This window comes from Python bivittatus, unplaced genomic scaffold (assembly GCF_059951505.1).
Source record: "Python bivittatus isolate LINGU-HERP-01145 unplaced genomic scaffold, Pbiv_v1 ctg000980_np1212, whole genome shotgun sequence".
Classification (NCBI taxonomy): Eukaryota; Metazoa; Chordata; class Lepidosauria; order Squamata; family Pythonidae; genus Python; species Python bivittatus.
In genome coordinates, this window is record NW_028277125.1 from 10114517 (window position 1) to 10139483 (window position 24967).

At 39.7% G+C, this 24967-nt stretch overlaps 1 protein-coding gene across 3 annotated transcripts in view; it reads right to left on the bottom strand.

Annotated features, from left to right (window-relative positions):
• USP13 (ubiquitin specific peptidase 13) overlaps window positions 1–24967 on the bottom strand; it is a 92403-nt gene that overhangs the window by 33237 nt on the left and 34199 nt on the right. For all 3 annotated transcript variants that reach the window (XM_088131925.1, XM_088131924.1, XM_088131926.1), the window contains exons 4-7: window positions 10668–10789; window positions 9121–9263; window positions 8089–8273; window positions 912–1006 (exon numbers count right to left, since the gene is read on the bottom strand). In XM_088131925.1, coding sequence (XP_087988051.1) covers window positions 912–1006; window positions 8089–8273; window positions 9121–9263; window positions 10668–10789 — 545 coding nt within the window. The remainder of the gene's footprint in view (window positions 1–911; window positions 1007–8088; window positions 8274–9120; window positions 9264–10667; window positions 10790–24967) is intronic.

Sequence of the window (24967 nt, forward strand, 5' to 3'; positions counted from 1 at the left end):
ATGTATGGCAGTGTTATCCTTTTCATGGCTTGTGTTGGTTATGTTGTAGTAGGTTGAGTGGTCAGGCACTGTTTGATAAAGTTGCGTGGGTATCCCTTTCATTGGAAGATGTTGTATAGGTGGTCTGTTTCCTTTTTCTGCTGTTCTGGGTTGCTGCAATGCGTTTGTGCTCGTTTGAATAATGTTCTTACACAGCTCCTCTTGTGGGAGGTTGGGTTGTTACTTTGGTACTTGATTGGTGTGGGTTGTCTTCCGATAGACTTGGGTTTCTAATTTGCTGTTGCTTCCTCTGCTGATGAGGATATCCAAGAAGGGTAGCGCGTTGTTGTTTTCTTCCTCTCTGGGGAATTTTATTCCTTTGCAGATGTTGTTGATGGTTCAGTGGCACCATTATATATAATATAATAATAAATTATATGTGTGTGTGTATAATAAATTATAAACACTTTATAACTATGCACTTTATGAGTTTTTAGATATACTTGAAGTAGCTCTTTAGACCCCATCAACCCATCAGTGTTACACTTCCTGAGTGTCAGTGAGAGCATCTGATTTAGCTATTACAGATGTAACTTTGTCATATGACTTATTACATATCTGCATATAGACTGGATGGGTTCAGGCAAGGGTCTATATATGCACACAAAAATCAGTTTCAGTTCAGTGGACAGGTCATACTCCATGCTTTTTCTTACCTAGACCAATACCATTTCCATTCCTTTTTTTTTTTTTTAATGTTATCAGATATCTATTTCAGTAGAAGAGCATAAACTGAAAAAAAGGCAGAAAGAGGGAGAGAGGCAAAAGAGTTTTTCACTGAAATTTTGTTTTCCTGATTTATTTGTCAAATTTGTTTGTCATGATAACCGACTGCTTAGGACAGCTTCTTCATAAAAAGGCAAGTCACTTACTATATGCATTTGGAGCATGTCAATTCCAAAATGAGCTAAGTGCTTGGCGATATGAGGATCCAAAACAGCCTCCTCTTCGTCAAAGGAATAGACATCTGCAAAAATAAGAACAAAAGGGCAATTCACCAAATGTTACCCATCAATAGTATTTAACAATTCCTTGCTCTGAATGGCTATGTGCAATACGATTTTTTAATTAAACCATGGTTTGTATCAGCCCTTTCAGGTACACCAGGTCAAGAAACAGGCCCAGCAGGGATCCAGGAATGCTGATTATTGTAGTAAGGGAGAATAACAGAATCTTGAAAGCCCGGCCAAATTTTTCTCTCTCTTCACTAAACAAAATCAAGGCGGGGTTATTTTGAGTGTCTTTCTCACATTTCCCACTATCTTCGGACTGTGTAATCTTTCCTCAAAATCTCCTCTTAATGCCTTGCTCCTTCCTTCCCCACTTAAACAGCTCTCTCATACCTTCCTCAAGGTCAGATTTAAATTCCTTTACAGTTTATTACTCTAACTGTGAACTGTCTTGCAGATAACTAAACAATCCATGGCTTCTCTTGCCTACTCCTAATTTGTTTTTTCCCCCATCTTTACCTGCCTGACTCTCCCGGTATCCCAAACACATACATTTGTGACATGATAGGAAGGCGCAGCTCAAGCATATTAGCCAATTTTCATTCACCATGCCATGAACTTGCAGAAATTGTTTTCAGGTAAAAGCCTATCTGCCAAAAGAGAAGTCAAGAGCAATGTAGAGTTGAGCTTCTTCCCAGATATGCCATGAACTGGATCGTAGGAACTACCACAATGGGAACTGGCATGCTAAAGGAATATGTGCAGAACCACTATAATCATAATACTCTGGGCCACAGTTCCCAAGTCCAGATTTAAACACATGAGGAACCAGAACACCCTCTAGCTGAGTACTCTATTACTACCAATGAGAAAAGCTACTGAGATGGCGTATGATTTTTCCACAGTCAAATACTTCTTGGAACTCAAAATCAACAGCTTGAACACTAGCTTCCATCAATACAAATGGCTTCAGGCTTGTGGAAAAGGGCTTCCTACCTTCCTCTTTCTTCTGAAGCCACATGGCACCTCTTAAAACATGAGCTGGGGATGGGGATTCTTGGGCATATTATGGGATATAACGTAGGTTATATCCCACATGGAGTTATGATATGTAGGTAAGGAAGAAGATTTTCTGGCAGAAATCGTCCACCTAATGTAGAAGGAGAAGCAACTTAAGATTCCAAGTCATCTTTCGACAAATCATAAACACTGTGCAGTAGTGGTTAAGGTACTGGATTAGGACCAGGCCAATACAGGGTCAATCGCAGCCTCACAGGGTAACTTTGGACCAGCGATTGTTTCTCAGATCAATGAATCCAACAGAGTTGCCATTAGGGAAGAACTGGGAGGAGGAAATCTGTATATACTACCTTGAGCTCCAAGAGAAAAGGGGGGATATAAATCTAATAAATAAATGAATAATCATTCATTCAGGCCAGGAACAATGGGGAATTGCAGCTCAACCCATTTGGAAGTACAGGTCTGGAAAAGAATGATTTTAGTCACTGGGTCTAACTTCTATCAAGCTAGCAAAAGTACTTTCATGCAGGAGACAGATCTCTTAATGGGCCCTGTTTGCATTTGTTTAACCCTTACATGCTGCATGTTACTAGGCTGCAAAATATCATACATTAAACTGGCACCTGTGGGCTTTATGGCTTTGTCCACGTCTGCCTTTCTATCACAGCAAATTATAGAATCTAGCTGATGTAGATTTTTCTCTTGCACCCTTAATAGCTGCATGTGATCAAATAGAAAATGTTCTTGCTGTAGGGATAGAGACTCAACTACAACTGGAAATATTGATAAGAAGATCAAATATAATAATAACAAATAAGTTATCATCTGTTTATGAGGATACTGTCAATGATAAATAGGTCATGATTCTCATTAGGATATTTTTCCAGCAACAACAGTAATGCTGTAAACGGCATGTCTCAGAAGATCAATCAAAGGAAGGAACTTAGAAAGGACTGGATTTTTAGATCTCCTGTGCCTTTTTTTAATGTGCTTGCTTTGTTGCTAAAATCCCCTTAAGCTAAATAAAAGAAAATAAAACATTTTATCAGTGATAGCATTTCAAATAAGAATGTTTCTGTGTATTGTACTTTTCAGAAATGTACATTGCTTGGTGTTGGGGGAAAAAAAATCTTCTTATTCTTCTGCCAAGAATTTATCAAGCCAAGCATTCTCCCTACCTAGAATGATCCTGCTGGCATTTATAGATACACAGCATGGCCTTTTGCTGGCATTCCAATTTAAGGGAGCCTCTGTTTCCCACTACGTGTTATTGTTCCCCTCTATAAACATGAGCTCAGAGAAGCCTCATGCTTTTTCAGTGAAGTCACGATGCAGCATGACACCCAGTCAACATTTCCACGTCAGTGTGGCTCTAAATGGACCTTGCATGAATATTTTTAGCCATAATCAATGTCTGGCTAGAGAGAAGCAACTAAGAATTTCCCCAGGCAGAATACCGTAAAACCAAGAACCCTAACACAGCAGCTCTGCAAATCATTTGTCTCTTCTGAAGTCCCGTTGAGGTCAGATTGTTCTCTTGGACCTTGTCTAAGCTAATTTGAACACAAATCTTAATTCAGCTAGACCCTGGGCTAGTTACTGTCTTGGCTTAACTTATCTTACAAGGCTGCTTGGGAAAAGGAAAAAGGATATGCTATTCTGAACTCCTTTAAGGAAGAGCCCGAGCAAGTATAATGAACAGATTTTACATATGTTTGCCTTTTCAGAATACATTTTAATTCATACATGTAACCCAGCTCAGCTTCTAGCTTCTAGCTTTAAAATGTGCTCTTCAAGTAGGGAGTAAAGGAAACCAAAGGAAAAGTCAGGCTACCAAAGTACTACACAGTCACTCATCATCTCAATAAACAAAACAAAACAAAACAAAATAAAAAAATAAAATATAAAATAAAATATAAAATAAAATAAAATATAAAAATATAAAAATATAAAAATATAAAAATATAAAAATATAAAAATATAAAAATAATAAAATAATAAAATAATAAAATAATAAAATAATAAAATAATAAAATAATAAAATAATAAAATAATAAAATAAAATATACACACACACCCTCATCAGTTTTGAAAGGTTGGGGTTGTGTGTTTTTTTTTTCTTTTTGGCATCTAATTAGTCCCAAAGCTGATAAAAAAAAAACTAGTAAACTGCTAGTTACATCTTCATCAAGCTTGTCTGTTTGCTTATCCAACTGATATGACCGCCTATCTGTCCAAGAAACACTGGGCGATAAACAAGATAAAAATGAAGAATGTTATTAAAGCAAAAGGGGGGGGACCCAATAAAGCCATATTAAGACTCAGCAAAACTACGAATCACATATGCCCTGCCAAAGCCGCCATGTTAACAACCTGAGCCAAACGCTCCGAGGAAGAGCCAGGTCTTCCTGGCCTTGCGAAAGGCAAACAGAGCAGGAGCTGGTTAGGACAAGGACGTGCCCTGGTATTTGATTCACAACAATAGGTGGTTTTTGTTTCTATTTTCAACCTTTTCGCCTACTCTACAGTCTGGATTTCCTGGTGATATTCCATCCAAGTACACATCAGATCCAGCCTTGCTTAACTTGGTTAAGATCAGCTAAAGTTGTCTAAGTGCTGCTTTCCCCTGACAGTGGAACCGATGGAGGAGAATGCTAAAAGGGTTGAGAGAAAAGATTTGAAAATGTCACCTAGGCTACACAAAATGCTTTACAGAAGTCCAATATTAACAGTGAAATCCTTTATTAAAACTTCATACGTAGGCTGAGTACCGACATAATACACTGGTCTTCTTAACAATATGCTCCAGCCAAATATTACACAAGTGACTTCAGAGCATATGTTTGATCCCCCCTTAGCCAGATGGAAGCCCTCCAGAGCAGTATGTCAAACACTCCATCACAAAGGGTGCATGAGCCTCCTCTAATAAATTTTACCCCAATTCCCTAAGGGCCCAAGGACAGAATTCATGTTGCCCTTTTCTGTTGCAACCAGAAGATCCAATGATTTATTTGCTTTGTGATGCAGCATTAATTCTAGAAGAAAATTAGGAGAAAGAGGATGAACCTTTTTGACCTAGAATTGCTAGCTGAACTAAAAAGCCTTCGAGAGCTGTGTGATAAACACTGCTGTGTTAAAAGACTCTGCAAACCTTTTTGTTCTAAATTTGCAGCATGGCTAGGAAGTGAATTCTTGCCCTCTGAATACCAGATCTATTTTGTGCAGTGATGAAATAAGACACAAAGAACCGGAGTGGATTTGAAGGAGAGATACACTGGTCAACTTTGCCGCTAAAGGGTGTTAAAATTTAGGTGAAAATCCTATGAATCTGCATACTCTTTCTACCTATTTTAAGTGCTGCCCGGCATCTTTTCCTTTGTTTGAAGCACACATCCACACACTTACGTTGTTCCTCTGATATCTCTGCACAATTTGGCTCATCCAGCATTTTGCTCTGGAAGTACAGAGCCGCTAATTTCTATTTAAGAGAGTCTAAGTTCAAAAGAAAGCTTGTACACCAGTTTGGTGTAGTGCAGTGTTTCTCAACCTTGGCTACTTGAAGATGTGTGCACTTCAACTCCCAGAATTCCGCAGCCAGCAAGGCTGGGTGGAGAATTCTGGGAGTTGAAGTCCACACATCTTTAAGCTGCCAAGGTTGAGAAACACTGATGTAGCGGTGAAGGCACCAGGCTAGAAACCAGGAGACCCTGAGTTCTAGTCCCACCTTAGGTGCAAAGCCAGCTGGGTGACCTTGGGCCAGTCACTCTCTCTCAGCCCTAGGAAGGAGGCAAGGGCAAACCATTTCCAATATCTTGCCACGAAAACTGCAGGGACTTGTCCAGGCAATCACCAGGAGTCAAAATAAGAATAAAATAAGGAAAAAGACGTAAACATTGTATTATATAAATTACAATTCCACAAAAGTGAAAAATGGAATATGAGATCCAGAATTCAACTCCTTGACAATCCCTACTTTCCTCCTCTATTTATAGCATGACAGAAACAGAGAACAATAACAGGAGCCATCTGAACTCCAGTTATGCCAGTGGATTACAGAGAAGGCATCTGAACTCTACTTGGGCACTTATCTAACACCGTTCTCATAAACTACAAGGAAAAACACAACAAAGAGTAAAACATGCATGATTTCTCTTTATTTGCATCAGTGAAACAAGGAGGAAAAGCCAGCTTTTGTAGGACCAGGATTGGTAACAACTTTGTGTAGAATGGTGGCAAAAATGGCATTTTTCTTGGCCAGGATGAGCAATTTGCCAGGCATAGGACAAATTCCCTTCCAGCTGTATATGCCATCCAGATCCATTTTGTTGCCCTGCGAATCATTGCCCCACCCCCACCCCACCCCATGGATCATTCCAATTTTCAGCAGCCCCAATAAGGGCTAAGATAATTTTATCAAGCCCATTTTGATTAAAGCAAGACAAAAACAGCTTAGGGACTAATGATTATCTATAGGACCATCTCTCCCACTATTAACTTGCCCGATTCATCAGGTCAGCAGAAGAGGCCTTCCTGACAAGCCTTCCCCCAACTGTTAGGAAGACAGCCAAGGGTCTTCTCCTGTGATGCTCAGGCTATAAAATATACTCCCAAAGGACGTGCACTTCACTCCCACATCCCCACTATCTAGGAACATAGTAAAAACACGCCACTTTCAACAAGCTTTAACTGTTCATTATATTAAAAACTTATTTAAATTTGTTAAATTGATTTCAATTGTATTCACTTTGTTATGTTCTGTACTCTGTGTTTTTATTGTTACAAGCCAAAACATTCACAAAATGGAAAATGTGTTTTGTTCTATGCACTGTGCATAGGAGTTTAGCTGAACTGAAATCCAGAACATCTTGATCATTCAATTTTAATTTTTAATGTGGTAAATATCAATAAATATAATCCAGGTAAACAAAAGCTCTTTTGGAGTCCTCATAATTTTTAAAAGTGGGAAGGGGTCCTGAGAGAAAAAAGATTAAGAAACATTGGTCTAGATCCTTGCCTAAACAGATCTTAACTGTTTGGCCTGGACAACCCTAACTTGACCGGTCCACACACATAACTCTTTGCATATCCCTAATTGTCAGCTGCCTTCAGTTCTGAAAGAAACAGGAAGGTAGGCTATACATTCAAAAGTGAATACAGGTAGTCCCTGGGTTAAGAACACCCGGTTTATGGACAACACATAGTTAAGAACGGGGCCTACTATAGCAAAATTCGAGTTAAATACACAATGATTCGAGTTAAATACACAATGCTACTTATACAGTATTATACAATAATACTGTTCTGGCTTACATACAAATTTGGGGGAAGGACAGACCTTGGGAACAGAACTCGTTCTTAAACTGGGGGCTACCTGTAAATATACACTCAAATCAAATAGAAAAATTCACCACTATCTTCTTCCAGTTACTCACATACAAATGTGTACAACCTCCAGCCACAAACACATTGTCTAGTATTGTATGTTTAAGGGAAGGTAATTCCTTGTACCTGGCAATCAGGTAGAAGGGGACATTCTCATTTAAGCTTTAAGCATTAGAACAACATGGAATATGTAAATAATACCTCTGTCAGCGCCATGCAAATGCACAGAGACTATCCAGAGATGTATCTTGGAAGAGAGCTGCGGTCTGAACCCAAGGCAACTAACCATCAGTAACCTGTGCATTTGTTATCATCTCACAATTATGTGGGTGAGAATTTCTCTGCCCTTCAGTATCCAGCAATTTTGCCTAGGGGATTATCTCAGTGGATGCTGCCAGTGGCCTATAAAAAGTGTCCCTAGATTCAAGTTTAAGTTCCGGAAACTACATGGGAGTGCCCATACAGGTTTCTTAGCAACAATAAAGGAATAGCTTGCTACTGCATTTTGGGGAATTTTTTTAAAGTACCTAGTCTAGTCTACAACCCTGGAATTTCTTGAACTTTTTCAAGATTAGCTAAGATGCTGTCATCTGGCAAATCCACTGGTAGCTATTTCTACAGTCGTGAGGAAAAACAAAGTACAGATATCAGAAGGCTGCTGATGTACAATAGGTCATCAACACAAGCTTTCACTAACCTGCACCATCAGGAGTAATTGTTCCAAGCTTCACTGCTAAGGGATAACCCATCTCTTTGTAATGTTCCAGCGCATGTCCGTTTCCTCCACTGCCATCAAAGAACCATTTGCCACACAATATTGACCCATCAGTAAGGTTTAGCCAAAGATTCTCCCGCAAGTCACACTTGGAGCATTTCCAGCCACTGCAAAACAAATTGCCAGAGTTAAACACCAGCATGAAGTTGACTCTTGCTTCAGAACCACCAGGGACTGGATTAGCAAGAATCACCTCATTTTTCTATTATTTTAGGAAATCCACCCCACTAATGCTACATCTGAGCTTTGCCTCCCACAACCTGTCCAACATCTACCATCCTGTGATACATTACAACTGCTTCCTAGACTTTGTCATCCCCACATATGTCATTCCTCATCCTTGCCCATAATTTGATCTGTTCTTGCATTATGGGGAAAATATATATTGATAAGACAAAGCTTAGGAACTCTCTCCCATAAGAAACTCACGTTCAGGCAGTTGTAAAGATAGAAACTATGGCGATGACCAACAACAAATTACTTACAGTGACAGAATTGACAGGGCAACGGATCCCCATAAGTGAAGTTGTATCCTTTGGAACCTCAGAATCCCCTCCTCCACATATTCCACAATGTTGGTTTATAGACTGTATGACTTAGAAAACTAAAAGCTGGGCAAAGCCGCAATGAGGAGAACACAGATTACATACCCTTTTTTGTAGGGAGGGGGCAGCTTATGCAAATGCTTTGTCTTGGGAAAACCAGATATTAAATAAAACAGTGACATTTTCCTGCATTAACTTGTCCATCAGCAGTTATTCACCCTGATGACTAAATGAAATTTCCATGTTCAGAAGCAGTTCTGTCACTCAGAAAGAGTGTAGGTTTTTACCACCATTGTGCTTCCCAAAGACTGCATCTGACTGGCTAATACCAGAGTGGCAGTTGGATCACATGGGTTCTTGGATTCACTCAGTAATTTACCTCTTTGTGTATAAAACACAACCACCTCACCTTGGTGGAATCCTGACCCCATTGTCCATTTGCACCAGAATGTTGGCATGTTTGGAGACCTGCAGCTCTTCTTCCCATGAGTCTGGGTCTTGTTTTCTGTATGGAGATTTCGAACTGAGGACTGCATCACAAGCTATTGTCACCTGGAGTGGAGGGAAAATTCAACTGAACATCAAAGGAAGGCAGAGCAATCATTGGTTTGCTCTGTCTTGCTTTTTATCACTGGCTTGTAACTAAGAGCATCAGCAATAGTTTAACTTTCAGGTAGCCCTCTAGACTATCCATTGTTTCCTACACATAATCTCAGTAATCCTTTGAATTGCTGTATAAATTACACTAACTGCATCCAGAAACTGCAGATTAATAGTGGAATTAAGGTTGAGAAATGCTGACTTACTTAAGGTTATCTAGTGAATACAAAGGAGAGGTAAGAATTGACATTGGTGAACCTGTCACACTCACAGTTAGCCAGTTACTTTAGAGGGTGAAAAGGATGGAATGGAATTTGCAAGGATTTCTGACCAACTGCCTAAATAGGAGGACCAATGAAATGTCACTTCCTTTCTCTTTCTCAGCTGAAATGGCAAAAACCTGAGATGCTGTAGAATAGACACTATGGATAGATTTCTGCAAAATTCAGTTCAGGTCATGAAAATAAATCCCTATGCTCAGAGATACTCTCTAGACATCTTAAAGTGTAAGCATTAGTTTACATTGCTCACATTGCCCTGCTGATCTTTAAGGCTAACTCCATGCAGACCTTTGATGCTAACCGGGAATTCTCAGAGACATAGGTTTGACCTATAAAGGCATACATGGCTTGGTACTCAGATATCTACAGGACCACCTTCTTCTACCTGAATCAGACTACCCAGTATGTTCTTCCTGGGAGAAACTTTGGGTCATACCCAGCTTTTGTTAAGTAACAGAAATGGAGACCAGGAGATGCTGTTCCTCAGTTACTGCTCTAATGTTTTGGAATACCTTCCCCTTAGAATTAAGACTTGTTCCATTCCTTCTGAAGTTCTAGAAGCTACCAAAGAAAACTTTTCCACAGAGCATTTGATGGAATACTGTACTTTGTTCTCACCAGCTTTAATTTATTTTGCTTTAAGTTACTTACACTGATTTATTTGCCAGTGTTATTTTATTCGATTGGCTTATGATGTGTTTTACTTATTTCTCATCATCGCTATGTTTATAATTTATCCTTGTATTGTTGCCACTGTGATTAGTTATTGTTTTAATTTGGTTATATTTACCATGGACATTGTTGATGATTGTTTTTTAATCCACTCTGGTCTGTACTGACAAAGTGATATGCAAATAGAACAAATAAATGTAATTTTAAGAAACTAGATCCCAGAAACTTGCGGTTGACCATCTTTGCATGACGTTATACACCTTTAGCAACTATAATAATTTGTGTTGGTAGTAACATGTCTATCAAAGTGTTTCTTGTATGCTGAAAAAGCTAATTGGCTTCCTTAACCCACAAAGCCAGTTTCGATCCCGTTCTTTGCCATCCCATTCTGCCATTCACTCACCAGTGCTGGCAGCTCTTCTATGTTGGGTAAAGGAATTTCATAGTGGTCTGGAAATATGACAAGTTTAGCTTCATCCTCATATTCATAATCCTCGTTATTTAAATCACTGTTAGATTCAAGATCTGTTGAGAGAGAGAGAAAAAACAGAGCATTAATGGAGAGGAAAAATAAGCAACAATGCATTAACTAGGTTAAGGCTGCTCAAGCAGATGTCTTTTGAGTCCTGTAAAGAATTGGTAATGATGTGTGTGATGATAGAATTTTTTCACCGTTGATCCATTCATTTAGGGGCACAGCAGAGGTGAAGTGAGAAAACACCCACCCAAAGTCACCCCTGCAGCAAACACCGTGTGCCCAGGTCCTTCGGAGCACCTCATTCTAGCTTTACCTGTGTTTAGCTCTTGCCTAATGACGTTCCTCACTGTTCCTCAACAACAACAAACCCATTCAACATGCAAGGCATATACCAATCTGAGTTTGGTGTCACAGCCTTTTGATTTAGCTCTTGTTCCAGAGGAAAGGAAAGTTCCACAGCACTTTTTATAGAGCTGCACAGCAGGACAGCTTCTTATTAGCAGAAACTTCTACCTCCTTCTGTCTTCAGTCTCAGGAATTCTCATCTCTATCCAGAAGCCAGGGAGTTATAATGCCTTGGCTTCTTTTCCTGTGGAACAGAGGAGCAGTTCAGCTGTTCAACTGGCTTGGTTTTTAGCTCCCTTTCACAAAAAGCTAATACAGGGGAAAAGGAAGGACATGGATGGGGGCATGTTTTGATGTCCGCCATCGCTGGGTGGCTGAAGGAAACACTGGCCAGGGCAAGGAAGGGAAAGCAAGGACAGCTGCTGGAAATTCAAAAGCAGTGTGAAAATAACCTTCATGATAAGTGGAGGGTTGAGAATCTAAAATGACATTTGATTTTGAAGAGGCCTAAGAGGCCTCATGGTGCGTGCATACTTTGTCCCATCTAGATTTGTGAAATCTGAAGTCCTAACTAGCCTGGTTAGCAATGGGAAAAGTGGGATAAAATTCACCCATTAAAAGCGACAATTCCTTTCTTATTACTGGTTTCTATATGTTTGCAAATCCATTATGAAATGTGCAGATCAATATTATGTTCACTATTTGTTCTTGTACACAAATGAGCAAATTCCAACAAAGATTATCTCCAGCAAGTTGGAAAGATGCCAGGCAGATTAGCAAGGTCTTTAACCACTGAGGAAAAAAAATACTTAGTGAGGGAAAAATAGAAGTCTCCTCAGAAAATATCAGCTTATTATCCAAAGTGGTCTATTTATTACAGACATATCCTTGGTTTATCTCCAAGAATGTCCAGAAAGTGAAAATGGCACTCTTCATTTTATCAATGTAACCACCATGTACGTAAGTGAGACTGAGAAAGAACCACTGGTCCAAGGTAACCTCAAAGCTTCATGGTTGGAAAATTTCAGTTCAGTTCAGGCCTCCACTTAGCCTCTTCCCTACTTTTGGCTCTCAAGACCAGATCACAATGAGAATTAGTGTAGGGTACTGGTTATGATGTTGGACTACTAAGATTGGGAAGATACCCTAGGTGACTTTGGGCCATTCACTTTCTCTCAACCCAATCTATCTCATGAGTTTGTGGTTGTAAGGACAAATTGAAAAAGGCAGGGCTCTGCACACTGCTTTGAGCTCCTGAAGGAAATGTGATAATAAAAAATCAAAATATTTATTCCAGTCATTTTGCTCTGCCACCCATTGATCCATAAGTATGCACCCTCCTACTTGCATTAAAGAAACATAAAGACAAACTTCCATGCAAATCAGATTGTAGCAGAAACTGGCCTGAAGCTACATATATCTATAAATATAAAGAAGCCTACAATTGGAGCAGGAATTAATAAAATCTCAAGGCTTATAGATCTCTCTAAGCTAACGTTCTCCAAAATAGGATCCTTCAGATTTCTAAAGACCACAATTCCCACAATCCCTAGCCAGCCAATAACTATACTGGCAGGGAATACTAAGAGCTGTGACTGTAACATATCTTGAAGTAACCAAGTTTGTGAAGGCTGCTCTAGATAATTGTTATTCATAGGAGGAATTTCACGGAGAATAGAATGCAGACTTATAAGCTTGATTTAAAATTATACTCATGAATTATTTAGGGACATGTTATCACCACCACTATTTTTAGTTTTTTTTTTCAGAACCCAAAACAAAATACATGTGGTTCTTGCTTAACAACCATTCGTTCAATGACCATTCAAACTTGAGACAATGCTGAACGAGTGGTATTTATGACTGGTCCTCGGAATTTCAGCCATCGCAGCATCCCTGCGATCATCTTATGATCTCAATTATGATGTTCCGACAAGCAAAGTCAATGGGGAAGCCAGCAGGAGATTGCAAATGGTGACCATGTGATGTCCTAGCTTAATGACCTGTGGTGATTTGCTTAACAACAGCAACCAAGATTGCCAGAATTGCTGTTGCTAAGCAGCACAGTCACATGAAGTTGTGCTTTATGATCGTGTCACTTAGCAACAGCAATTCTGGTCCCAATTGCTATCATTAACCAAGGACTACCTGTATTACAGTGCACTAGGAGAAGTAGAATCAAAGGTCATCAAAATAAATATTATTTTGATGGCCATTCTAAAGGATGTCCTGGGCAGAAGATGAAGGACAGAGGAAGCAACTATTATTTATCTCCAATCAGATCACTGTCAACAGTGTCTCTATGTTTGGTCTACTAGCCATGGCTACATGGCATAGACTTATCAAAACACATCGGTGGTATTAACATTGCATTCCTTGTCAAACATTCCATTGCAGGTTGTCCTGAATTATTTTCTTCTTCTCCCTTATTTTGACTGTTATTGTTTCTGTCACATCTTGGATCATAATAAATAAACAAATATTACTCATATGCAGTGAATCCAAATCTCAGTGAACTTTAAAGCAGAGAGTAGTTCTAAGGCAGAATCTCAAACGAACAGCCCACATGCAACGTTCCAGGTCATTCTGTGCAAATGGCATCTCCGAATGAGGCGCTTTCACGCCTTGGGCTTGTCTGCATGCCAGTCCTTTGGTCAAGAAGTGCCCTCCTCTTCTCTTTCCTCCCAGCCAAATTCACTGGGGTTTGCTGACAGATGCCACACAGCTGCTGCTTCCCGCTATGGCATTCCTTTCCCACCATCTTCTAATAGAGCTCAAGGAGACCCTGAGTTCTGGTGCCCTTCTGCAGCAGAGGTAGATGGAGGAAAATCAGTGGGGGCAAACCCCTGGGAATCAACAACTGCAGCCCCACTTGTATGCCACCTGCTGTTTATCTGTTCCCTCTTAGTAACTTCCCCCCAGCTGGAAAGCAGGGGGACAGTGGGGCAGGGTGATGTCTCTCAACCAACCCAGGAGAACTTGGCAAGAGGGAAGCGTGCCTCCTGTGAGAAGGAGGGTGGACCACCATCTCCACCCAAGTGGCAAGGACAAGGTATAGAGAGTAAGGGTGACGACCTTGACAGAAATATGCAAGTACTGTTAAATAAGCAAAGAGAGCTTAAAGAACTTTCTCTAAGTTCTGGGAAACAAGTTAATATTCAGAAGCAGATCAGGAAGACACCTCCTTGATTCACTGGGGTATAAGGAGTAGAGGAGATGCACAATCAGACTTGCAGTATTGACCCAAAATACAATAGCATCACTTTTCTTCATATTGTTAAAGAAGACTATACAATCACATGCTTTTCCGATATTAGGAAGAGTTCTTAAAGCATTATCAATTAAGTCTTATCACTTAATTGGGATTTTCCTTGGATCCTCAGACCTTTTTCCATAAAGGCAGACAAGGATGACCAATGTAGACATCTAGAATTTGTTATACTGCAGCTCCCATCAATCTTAGCTAACATGGCACAGTGATAGGAGTTGTAGTTTAGCAACATCTTGTGAGCCATTCATTGTCTAATTAGTAAGGGCTAATAATTTAATCCAATAACACTGGGTCAACACTGGGGGGTTGAGTAGAAATCCCCTTCTCCATCTTTTCCCCATTTGTGATGAAACAGTAGAAGTGGCACATGTATATACACATACTTCCATGTTATATGTAGAAACAACTAGGTAGTTCTCCAAAAGCCTTTACACTTGCATGACCCAGGAGTTATTTTGAATAAATACTTCTTTTCCAGAATTGGCAAGCTTCTCAAAGTGCCTACAGATCATCATAAGAACCTTGTTCCATTCTCCCTTCGTAGAAGATCCTCTGCTGTCAGCCAATCCCACTAAAAGGGATTTAGAAGTTCCAACAGAAGAGAATATCTGTACTTCAAGGCTGAACCATGGAGTCCTTGGTGCTCTCTAAGCTTGGCTGTTTGCTTGCAGATGTTTCATTACCCAACTAGGTAACATCATCAGTGCCATCAGTTTCATTACTCGACAAGGTAACATCAACATTACCAAGTCGGGTAATGAAACATCTGCAAGCAAACAACCAAGCTCAGAGAGCACCAAGGACTCTATGGATTTAGAAGTGCTAATATGAAGAGCAGAGCCTATTTCCCTTCTAAGGGGCTGGAAGCTCTCTGAAGCTGAATCAGAATTCACAATTAAAACTGGTGCTGTCATCATGAGAGGTGCCACTGAATGGCACGAGAAAGCAGAACACACCACAGTAGGCAAAGCAAAATAAGGCATGGTGTCAGCCCGCAGAGGGTGAGGTGAGGCAGGGGCCATGCACAGGAGAGGGGAATGAGAAGCTGTTATTTTGGGGCAATCTCTCCGTGGGGGAAATTTCCTTCGTCTACCATCTGGTCAAGTTCAACAACCGTCACTCCTAGCATTGGGCGATGACAAATGCTCGTCACCAGCTGACTGAAAACAGCAGCTGTGCCCCGGCTTCAGGCAGACAGAGAAGCCCTGAAGTTGACATGCTGGAGGGGAAAGGAAAAGAAAGGCTATGCAACTAGACATACCCAGATCAAGTTTAGATGTTGCTAACTGAATGTGCTAATTATAGCAGGATTATTAGATCCTGAGTTGGGCTCCCAAACAAGAGGACTGTTGCATTCAAGCAAGGGGAAAAAAAGGAAGATGTACTCTCACATAGAAAAACACAAGCCAGTCACTCCAAAATTCATGGAATTTTCATTGGTCCCAGTAAAAGTATTGCCAGATATAATTTTGGATGAATATCTTAGAATTGGAAGAAGTGAAGAATGTTGGTTTATAAGTTTTAACTGAAATTAATTTTAACAACAACTATGGTAAAGCATTTAGGGCAGTTCTTCTAGTCTTCAACAATGTTAAACTCATTGCAGTTCTATTCCAACATGCCAGATTAGGGAAACCTGGATTAAAGTATTGGACTGAAGTTATGAAGACCCAGGTTCTAATCTCTGCTCAGTTTACGAAGTGGTCTTTGGGCCCACCACTTCTGTTTCATCTAAGCAATCTCATGCGTTTATTAAGAGGGCAAAAATGGAAGAGAATCAGTTATGAAATCTTGAAGTCTTAGAAGGAATGGCAGGCTGTTTATGGATTAATAAAACAACAACCTGAGAGATTCTTGACTGCCAGCAGTCTTAGTTTCCACCCAGCACTGGCTCACAGTCCCTGCCTTTTTTCTTTCATAAATAGGATGGAACTGGGGAAAATGGAGGAATAGGCAGCCTGGTGTCCCTTGTGTTTTTTGGACATGGCAAAGTTGAGATGTGTGGACTTCAGCTCCCAGAATTCCCCAGCCAGCATGCTGGCTGGGGAATTCTGGGAATTGAAGTCCATACATCTTAACATCACCGAGCTTGAAAAACACTAGGCTAGTAAATGTATTACAGCAATAGGAGCCACAGGGTGTGTTGCTATTAAAAATTATAACACTCTCTCTAAAATCACATAATTAAAGCAGTAATTAACAAAACCAACCCTGAGATACCCTCACAACTTTGCCATGTTTGAAAAACACTGGGCTAGCCTTTAAGATATCACAAGATTGTTTTATTTTCCTGCAGTGAACATAGCTGTCTCACTGGAAATCATCACTGTAAGGATTTCCCTACTTTTGCAGAAGAATTTAGGAGTGCTCAGATGATTGCACATTTGTTCATGGAATTTTTATTGGTCCCAGTAAAAGTATTGCCAGATATGAAAAGTATTCCCAGATACCCTCACCATCCAACAGCTCATGTTTATTAACACTGAGGAAACTATCCAGCAAAAGAAGATCTTCATTAACCAACAACAAATGAAAAGAGACCATTAGATCTTGTTATAGGAGAAAAGGCTCTATTATAGCATATCATAAGAATTATGAAAACACCATAAGCTTTGATCACACAAAAAGAGCTTTCTCTGTGTGTGTGCATTAACTGATATTGACGAATGAGACTGATGCAGTTTAAAATTAAAGCAAGTAGAGAAAAAAAGAGTTCTACCATTATGAGCCTTAATATTGTGTTGCATATAAAAATGGTATTTAGCATCCATGATCTACTCTGATGAGATGAGGTCTACAAATCGACAAATGTCAACTCAATCTCATTAAACCTGCAAGCTAAAAAATGTTGAAAAAATATACATTTTCTCTAAACTTTAGAAAACTAGGGTATGTTCCTCTCAAGTCCTGGTGAAAACTACTGCTGATATAGTATTTATTCAGTCTTCATTGGTCTGTTGAACTTCCTAGGAGCAGTTCAAGCATGATTAAGGTCTTCCTGCCTCTCTAAAATGCACCACAGTTGGTCACTGCTAGCTAAGCTCTGAAGCTAAATGATGCCAGCACTCTCAGCAACCTTGCAGAGGGAATCTAATAGATTCTTTGTTCAGTTCCTATTGATTTTGTTATGAATTGTGAGCTCACAGGGTCAAACTACACATTACAATATAGAATGGGATTCCAGCATGAGAAATGGAGAGCCTTAATCCTTTTTTCCTCTGTAGGATGCTAAAACATAGCTTTTTCTTCCCCTATGGAGCTGGCATGAAATACCCTAAAAAGCGTGTTTGCAAGGTGATTTTGCGGGAGAATGGAAGATTTATAAACAGAAAAGACTGGAGGAATCTCAGCAAGAGGGAATCAAAAGCCCTAAATACAGAAGCCATGGAGGTAATCTGCAATCAAATATTGACAAAGAACTGTCATCCAGCAGTAGCTCTGAGGCTAGAGACCAGTAGGTTAATGTCTACATTTGCATTCCAGCCCACTACTTCATAGCAGCTAGTAGTTACTTACTAGTCCTAGGTAACTTAAACTGAATTTTGTTTAGTGCAACTTATTGGCTGGTAAATCAGAACACAATTACAGCCTCTACCTGAAAGCCACATCTTTCAGCTATAAAGAACAATTAGAGAACTGTAATAAATACCAATAGACTTTCCTCTTTGGGGATACATTAAATCCTAAATGGGAGGAAAGAGTGTCCATTAAAGGGGAGTGTCTGTTAAATCCAAATGGGATTTTATGCATGTAATTTTACACATTTACTGCATATGCAAATACAATAAGTGCAGAAGCATACAGAATACAGAAAAATAATCTGCTAAACAGAGATCTGTCACATCAAGATTGGGTTGTGCCTTTTGGATATCTCAAAAGTTTACATTTGATTGTTCCTTGAAAGTACTATCCTACTGTTCTTTGGGTCTGTTTTAATTAGGAAAAAAATGTCTTCATTTAATTTTTGAGATATGCCCATCTAAAAAAGAAAGTTATTTACCCTGAAATGAAAAATGATTCTATTAATTGCTCAAACAGATTAATTTGCAGGAGGGTAAACCACTAGGAGAAGTATGAGTTTGCCAATGAATATGGTAAGACAGAATTAAGCTAAGCTCCACAAAACCAGAAAACTGGAAGCCGGGTTGTTAATGGCACTGATATACCCTATGATTGGAAAGGATTAAAAAAAAATCACATTCTCTGCTTGCTTATGCATTTCCATCATAAATGCCTACAGTATTTTCTTAGCAGTTGAGGCCCAAATCCAGAAATCCAATTTCCTGACTTGGATGTTGGAGTTTGGATGTCCAGGAAGGATGGTCATCTCTTAGGGCCAGTGAGCATGTTTGGAGAACATGTCCCGGACATTCTCATAAAATGAGAAAGAGACACAGGCCTGTTTAGTCTTGGAAAGTGCTAACTCAAAACAACCTTCTATATCCTTCAGCTCCTAACATCTCTATAGCATTTCCCTGACCACTTCTTCCCGGTTTCTTTTTTTCTGAGCAAGCAGGGCAATTTCAAACAAAACACTGTGTAGCGGTCATCCAGCACTTTTCTTTTTTTTAATGAATGCTTACATGGAACCAACTAGGACAGAATTTTTGGAGAGATGCGGAAGCAGTTCTATTTGCAGCGTTAAGCCATAACACAGAATGAATCCAGCTTTTATAGAAGTGACCATGAATAATAGATGTCGCCTGAGACCATTAGCTGCCTACTTGGAAAAAAAGTCTTGTGTGGCAATTTGAACTTTATGATTCATCTTACTAGAGTTTCTTACATTGCTAAATACAGCACAGGTCGTTTTAGTCACAACTCTGAAATACGCGCCTTGCAGAATAAAAATGAAATAGGACAAAGAGGGATTCCTGCAAAATGTTACTTGTCACATTGATGTATTAAATCATTTTCTAAGCAAATCTGGCTATTTTACTTCAGTTTGAAAACAATCCTGTAGTGCAGGGTTGCTCAACCTTGGCGAGTTGAAGATGTGTGGACTTCTTGGCTGGGGAATTCTGGGAGTTGAAGTCCACACATCTTCAAGTCGCCACGGTTGAGGAACCCTGCTGTAGTGAATGGGTAGGAATCTCATTCCCAAAAATGCAGAGTTAAATCTGATAATCAGATCATACATCTGATTTGTCCATCAAATCTAAGCCTGTCAATCTACAAAGAGGATGGGGCAATCGAAGCCTACAAAAATCAAATACTCAGAAGCCCATTGGGAGCAGAAAGATGAGCTTTTAAAAGGAGGAAGGGGCAGGTCTACTGCATTGTCATCTCTTTTGTCCCTTCTCAGACACCAGGAGTAGAGTCTTCCTTCCAGGTTCAGTTCCAAGCCATGTAAACCAAAGCCCCAATTCCCAGGAATCTAGGATTGGAGAGTAAGGAAGAAATAGTGGATCTCGATGTGAATTCAAGTTTTGGATTTTATTTGATGGAAGTGATTTGAAGTGTGGGCCTGTGTTATGCTTTGTTCTTCATCCTGGCTGTATCCTTTGTATGTTTGCGTGTACACCTGGCTGAAGAGTGTCCCCTGAGATAAATCCTACAGACACCAGTGCTATCTCTTCCTTTTGTTTTCAGCTCCCATCTAGTTCTTTAACTTTGATACATATATAATAGGCCTGAATTCTTATCAAAATCAGCACACGCTTTCTAAAAGATTTTAACTTTTAACACATATATCTCCCTGCTTGGATAAGCTACAGAAAAGGGGGGGGAAGGTAAGATAGGATGTCTGCCACTTTCTCCTCCTGAGTAGAAGAAGTTTCTCCAGAATACTGAAGGGTGGCAGTATTTAAAGACCAGGTCCTTCCTAAGAGTTGAGAGAAGGTGCAGAAGGTCTGTGAGTGAAGCATCCACAGATTGCCTCACGGTGGCCAGGTGACCACGTCCCAATGCATAGGTTCAAGCATGCCTCACTGCAGACCGTGAATGTGATAGGACACCAATTCACCCAAACTTAAGTTTGAAAGGCAGGGGAATTACATTCTGTCTTTGTAATTACTGCTGAGTTGCCTAAGGAAATTAAGAATATTTTTAATACAGAAAGGCCAAAAAATAATTAAGCATCTGTAAATGTTTCCACTTCAAAAAGCATTAGAAGTAAGAATGAAACCAAATGTTCAATCTGGATTCATAGAATGCTTTTAAGGTATCTTTCAATGCAAGACTAAATAAATTAAATCGCATCCATGTCACATTCTGTGTTGACTAAATTAGAGGTTTTCACTCCCACGTTGAGATCTGTGCATTTGTAAATACAGAAATCCTTCTTTACATCTGTTCACTGAAAGTTTTGCAATTAGTGTTGAGAAGCAACTCTAGAGTCAAGCCATGAAATCTATTCTGGCTAATTGAGCTGATTAGACCTTCCTATCAGACTGGTCACATTGGAATTGCTTCCACAAAGTGTTAAGATGAACACAGAAATCACATATTTAAATTTCACAATGAATAATTTGGAACAGGGAATGACCTTCCTGTTGCCTCTATAAATGGGAAAACAAACTATTAGCTGAAAAGGCATCAAAGAATTCAGCAACACACCAGACCAAGAAGCAGAAATTTGTCTTTGTATTTTTCTCTCTGCCACAATTTTCCTGTTTAATTATAAGCAGATCCTTTAAAAATCTGATAAAAGACTTATAACTTTTATTATAAGGGTTATGTCATGCAAAACAGGGCCTCAACCTTTGGTCCTACACCTTCTACAGGAGCTTTGGGGCATCCAAAATAGATGTTGGCAGGCTACGTGGGCTGCATTTTCTGCACCCAGATCTTTAAATAAATCTCCAGAATTGCCACCGCACTGTCATTTTTAATATGACAAAAGAGGTTTATTATGTTTATTGTTATTATTAAATTAATTAGAGCTGCCCACAAACATTTATTTATGTGAACAGTTCACACAATGAACTTGCTAATCACCCCCAGCAGCCCCTCGTTAAAAATTCAGTAGAAGAAAAAACCCTGCCTAATCCCCAGGAAGATACACAAAGATGCTGACACCAAAACAAGCTGCCACTCAGAAACCCAACCCCCCCCCACACCCCCAATCCCCCCTCCCCCCAGATCTCTATAAATACCCACAAAAGGGTCACATCACCCTGGGCACAGAGAGAACTGCTCCTGTCTGTGCTCCTGCACTCTGAAGATGCCGGTCACAGGTGCTGGCAAAACGTTAGGAAACAAAACTTCAAGAACACGGCCACAAAGCCCGGAAGACCCACACCAGTCATTTATTTATTTATTTATATTTCAAAGTTGGTCATCACCCATCTCACTAGGAAGTGACTCTAGGTGGTTTACGGTAAAAACAAAAATAAATATTAATTAAAATGCAATAAGAACACAATAAAAACCATATTCATACATAAATAATAACATCTTCTAAAGTGCTGCTAGTAAAAAGGATATTAACATAGAGGAGCATCTTTAAGGTGCTAACCACCCCCAGGATGGGTTGCCCCTTTTCTCACCCCACGCACGTTGGCAGGTCTTAGCCCCTTTCCAGAAGGTCGAGTGAGTAGGGGCCTGCCTCACCTCTGGGGGGAGGGTATTCCATAGGGTGGGGGCCATGGCATAATAATTTATTTTCAGATAATAATTAATTTATATAAAAGTTATTATGGCTGCTCACTCTATTAAACCCATGGAGAATAGCACATTAATTGTATTCCATTATTTATACTCAACTAAATTAATTATACTCATATCAACTTTAGCTTATGTCCTGAGAGAGCCTGCATTTTGGCAGTATTTCTTGGCCTGAAGAAGGTTGCCCAGACCTGTTCTAAGGGAACAATTCTCAATTAGGGGCAAGAACTGTGCTTCAGTTTCCAGCCAAGATTATGCACTATAAAGAAAATATTTGTTAAAGCCCCATAGCTCTGAGATGAAGCCCATGCTCAAACTCAGTACAGTTCCTGATACTTCCACTGAAAAGAATATGAGGCAGTCACAGAAAACATCAAGCTTCAACCTTGGTGAGCTCCTGCCAGTTAAAGTACACAGTACTGGCTAAACGAGCCTATTATTTTATTTTCATAATTACTCAAATGGAAGTCTATTTGCAAAGTCTATTTGGGTAGAGATCTGTTGATAAACCATTGCCCCATCCTCAAGCACCTTTGATCCAAATAAAAAATAATGATAAATCACATAATCCTCCTCCTCCTCTCCTTGCAATTCTCCAAAATAATACCTACATTTATAGAGGTGAATGCTAAATGAACTGCACTTTCCAGAAGATTAGAAAAAAGGTTGAACCAGAACAGACCTATGCAAATAGAGGTTGCTATCTTTGGCAATTATTAAGAGCCAAGAGGACAGCACATAACTCACAAATGTCTCGCGAAGATTACAAAATTGTACAGCTGGGTAGAGTGATGGCTAGGGAAATGGTTCGTTTCTGTCACTCATTAAAATGGAATGGAACTGAGATCTGATCCCGTATTTAGATAGTGGAACTGCTAATAATGGCTGTGGGACCATGATGGCTTCATCTTCTGTTCCTTTGCCAACCTTCAAAAGAGTAAATGCAAGTATGATAAGGTGTTGAAAACAATATTAACTATAGCTAGTTTGTACGGGCAGTCCCTGGGTTAAGAACGAGATCCGTTCCTAAGTCTATCTTTAGGTCAAATTAATAGATATGTCGGAACTCATACTTATGAACAGACTGCTTATTACTAAAAATGGCGGATGGTGTCCTCCTTCTTCAAAGCGACAAACCACTGAAGCTGTGCAATGTTTTCATGAACCACTGAAAACAGGCTGTATATTGAAAACGTGCAGCTTCAGCGGTTCATAAAAGCATTGTGTGGCTTCAGCAGTTCATCAGCTCAAGGAAAGAGAATGCCATCCGCCATTTTTAGTAATAGGCAGTCCATTCATAAGTATGAGTTGTCCATAAGTTGGATGTTCTTAGTTCAGGGATTGCCTGCATTTGATGTTTTGGCACAGGCTGCTGGATATCCTAGATGTCTATGGGGATGCCTCTCCCCAGTGATATCTGCCTGTCCAACACACTCCAATAGGGTGTGCTTGTTTTGTATCTCTTCCCTCAAACAATGCCATCTGATGGGACCCAGGAGGTGGGCTTTTTCCATTGTAGAATCTGCCCTCTACAGCAATCCCCCTACTCCCCTCCCATTACAAGATATGGCTGACCTCAACCCTGTTAGTTTTCAGAAAGGCAGTAAAAACTAGGCTTCTTCCTTGAGCCTTGGGGCCAAAATGATTGGAATTCTCATCTTGGATTGGAATTAAATTTGTTTATCTTGTTTTGTTTTGGGGGTCTCCTGCACTCTGCCCAGGGTTGCAATACTGAAATTGGGCAGCCATATACATTCTTTAAATAAATAATAGTAAATAAACTATCAACAGTTTTTTAAAATGCAGATCTTTTCAAAGGTGTTAAAAAGAAAATAAGCAAGCTTTTGCAAAGTACCGTATTTTTCCGACAATAAGACGCCCCCATGTACAAGACGACCCCCACTTTTCCAGCCCAAAATTAAAAAATCAATATTTTAAAGATAGTGCAGAACACATTTTTATTTAGTAATTAGTTAACATTGACCTGATACACTCGGTGGGAGGAGGTCCAAACCGTCTCTCTGCAGCTCTATTTCCAGGCTCTTTTGCTTAACTGATTCCATTCAAGCACGAGTGAAACTGCAGATAGCTTGTCTCTGCAAACAGCCTTCCTCTAATTGGTTTGTTCAGCATCAGCTGACATCATTTACATCAGGCTCGTGATTGGAGGAAGTCTGTTTGGGAGACAAGCTATTTCACTCGTGATTGGAGGCTAGCAACAGGAGGAAGCCTCTCTGCAGAAACAAAGTATGGGCAGTTTGGAACCGCGCGATTCTCGGCTGACTTCCTTGAATAAGACGCCCTTCAGTTTTTAGGGTAAGGATTTTAGAAAAAAGTATCGTCTTATAGTCAGAAAAATACGGTATATTTTCGTAGTACAAGAAGAAAGTGAGTTGAGTCATAGTCACCTAATAGACTTGATAAGGAATTTGTACCTAATGACAACCCAAAAGGATTGTGCCAAAACTTGTCAGGAATTTCTTGTAGTTACTGAATGTTCTTGTCTATGCTACAGTCTACTAAATCACATTTTAGGCCAAGACAGCCATTTTGCTAAATTCAGGAAAGCAGTGAGCCAAGTTCTAGTTCCTAGGCAGCCATCATCCTGCTTCTCTTTAACCAGAAACTGAATTATGGGAATGGCAAGGGATTCGATAATGTTACTGAGCATCAGATGATGGGAAAAAAGGCCATGGACCAACCCTCTCCAGTCTGATGTCCTGCGAATGTGATCCTAAAATATCTGGAGGATGTCAGCTAATTGGGTATTTTGAAAGTTGCAATGCCAATACATCTACCAGTCGCTGTCTAAAAGAATAATGTAGACATTTGGAGATGAAGGAGATATGGGAATTAGCAGAGAAAACCCCATTGCCATTATTTTGTATTTAAAACTTAATTGTTTTAGACATACTACTTTGGTAATTTTAATAATTTCAGCATTATTTTTAACTTAGAATACATCTTAGGAATCTTCTTGTTAAAACTGAAATACCCATGT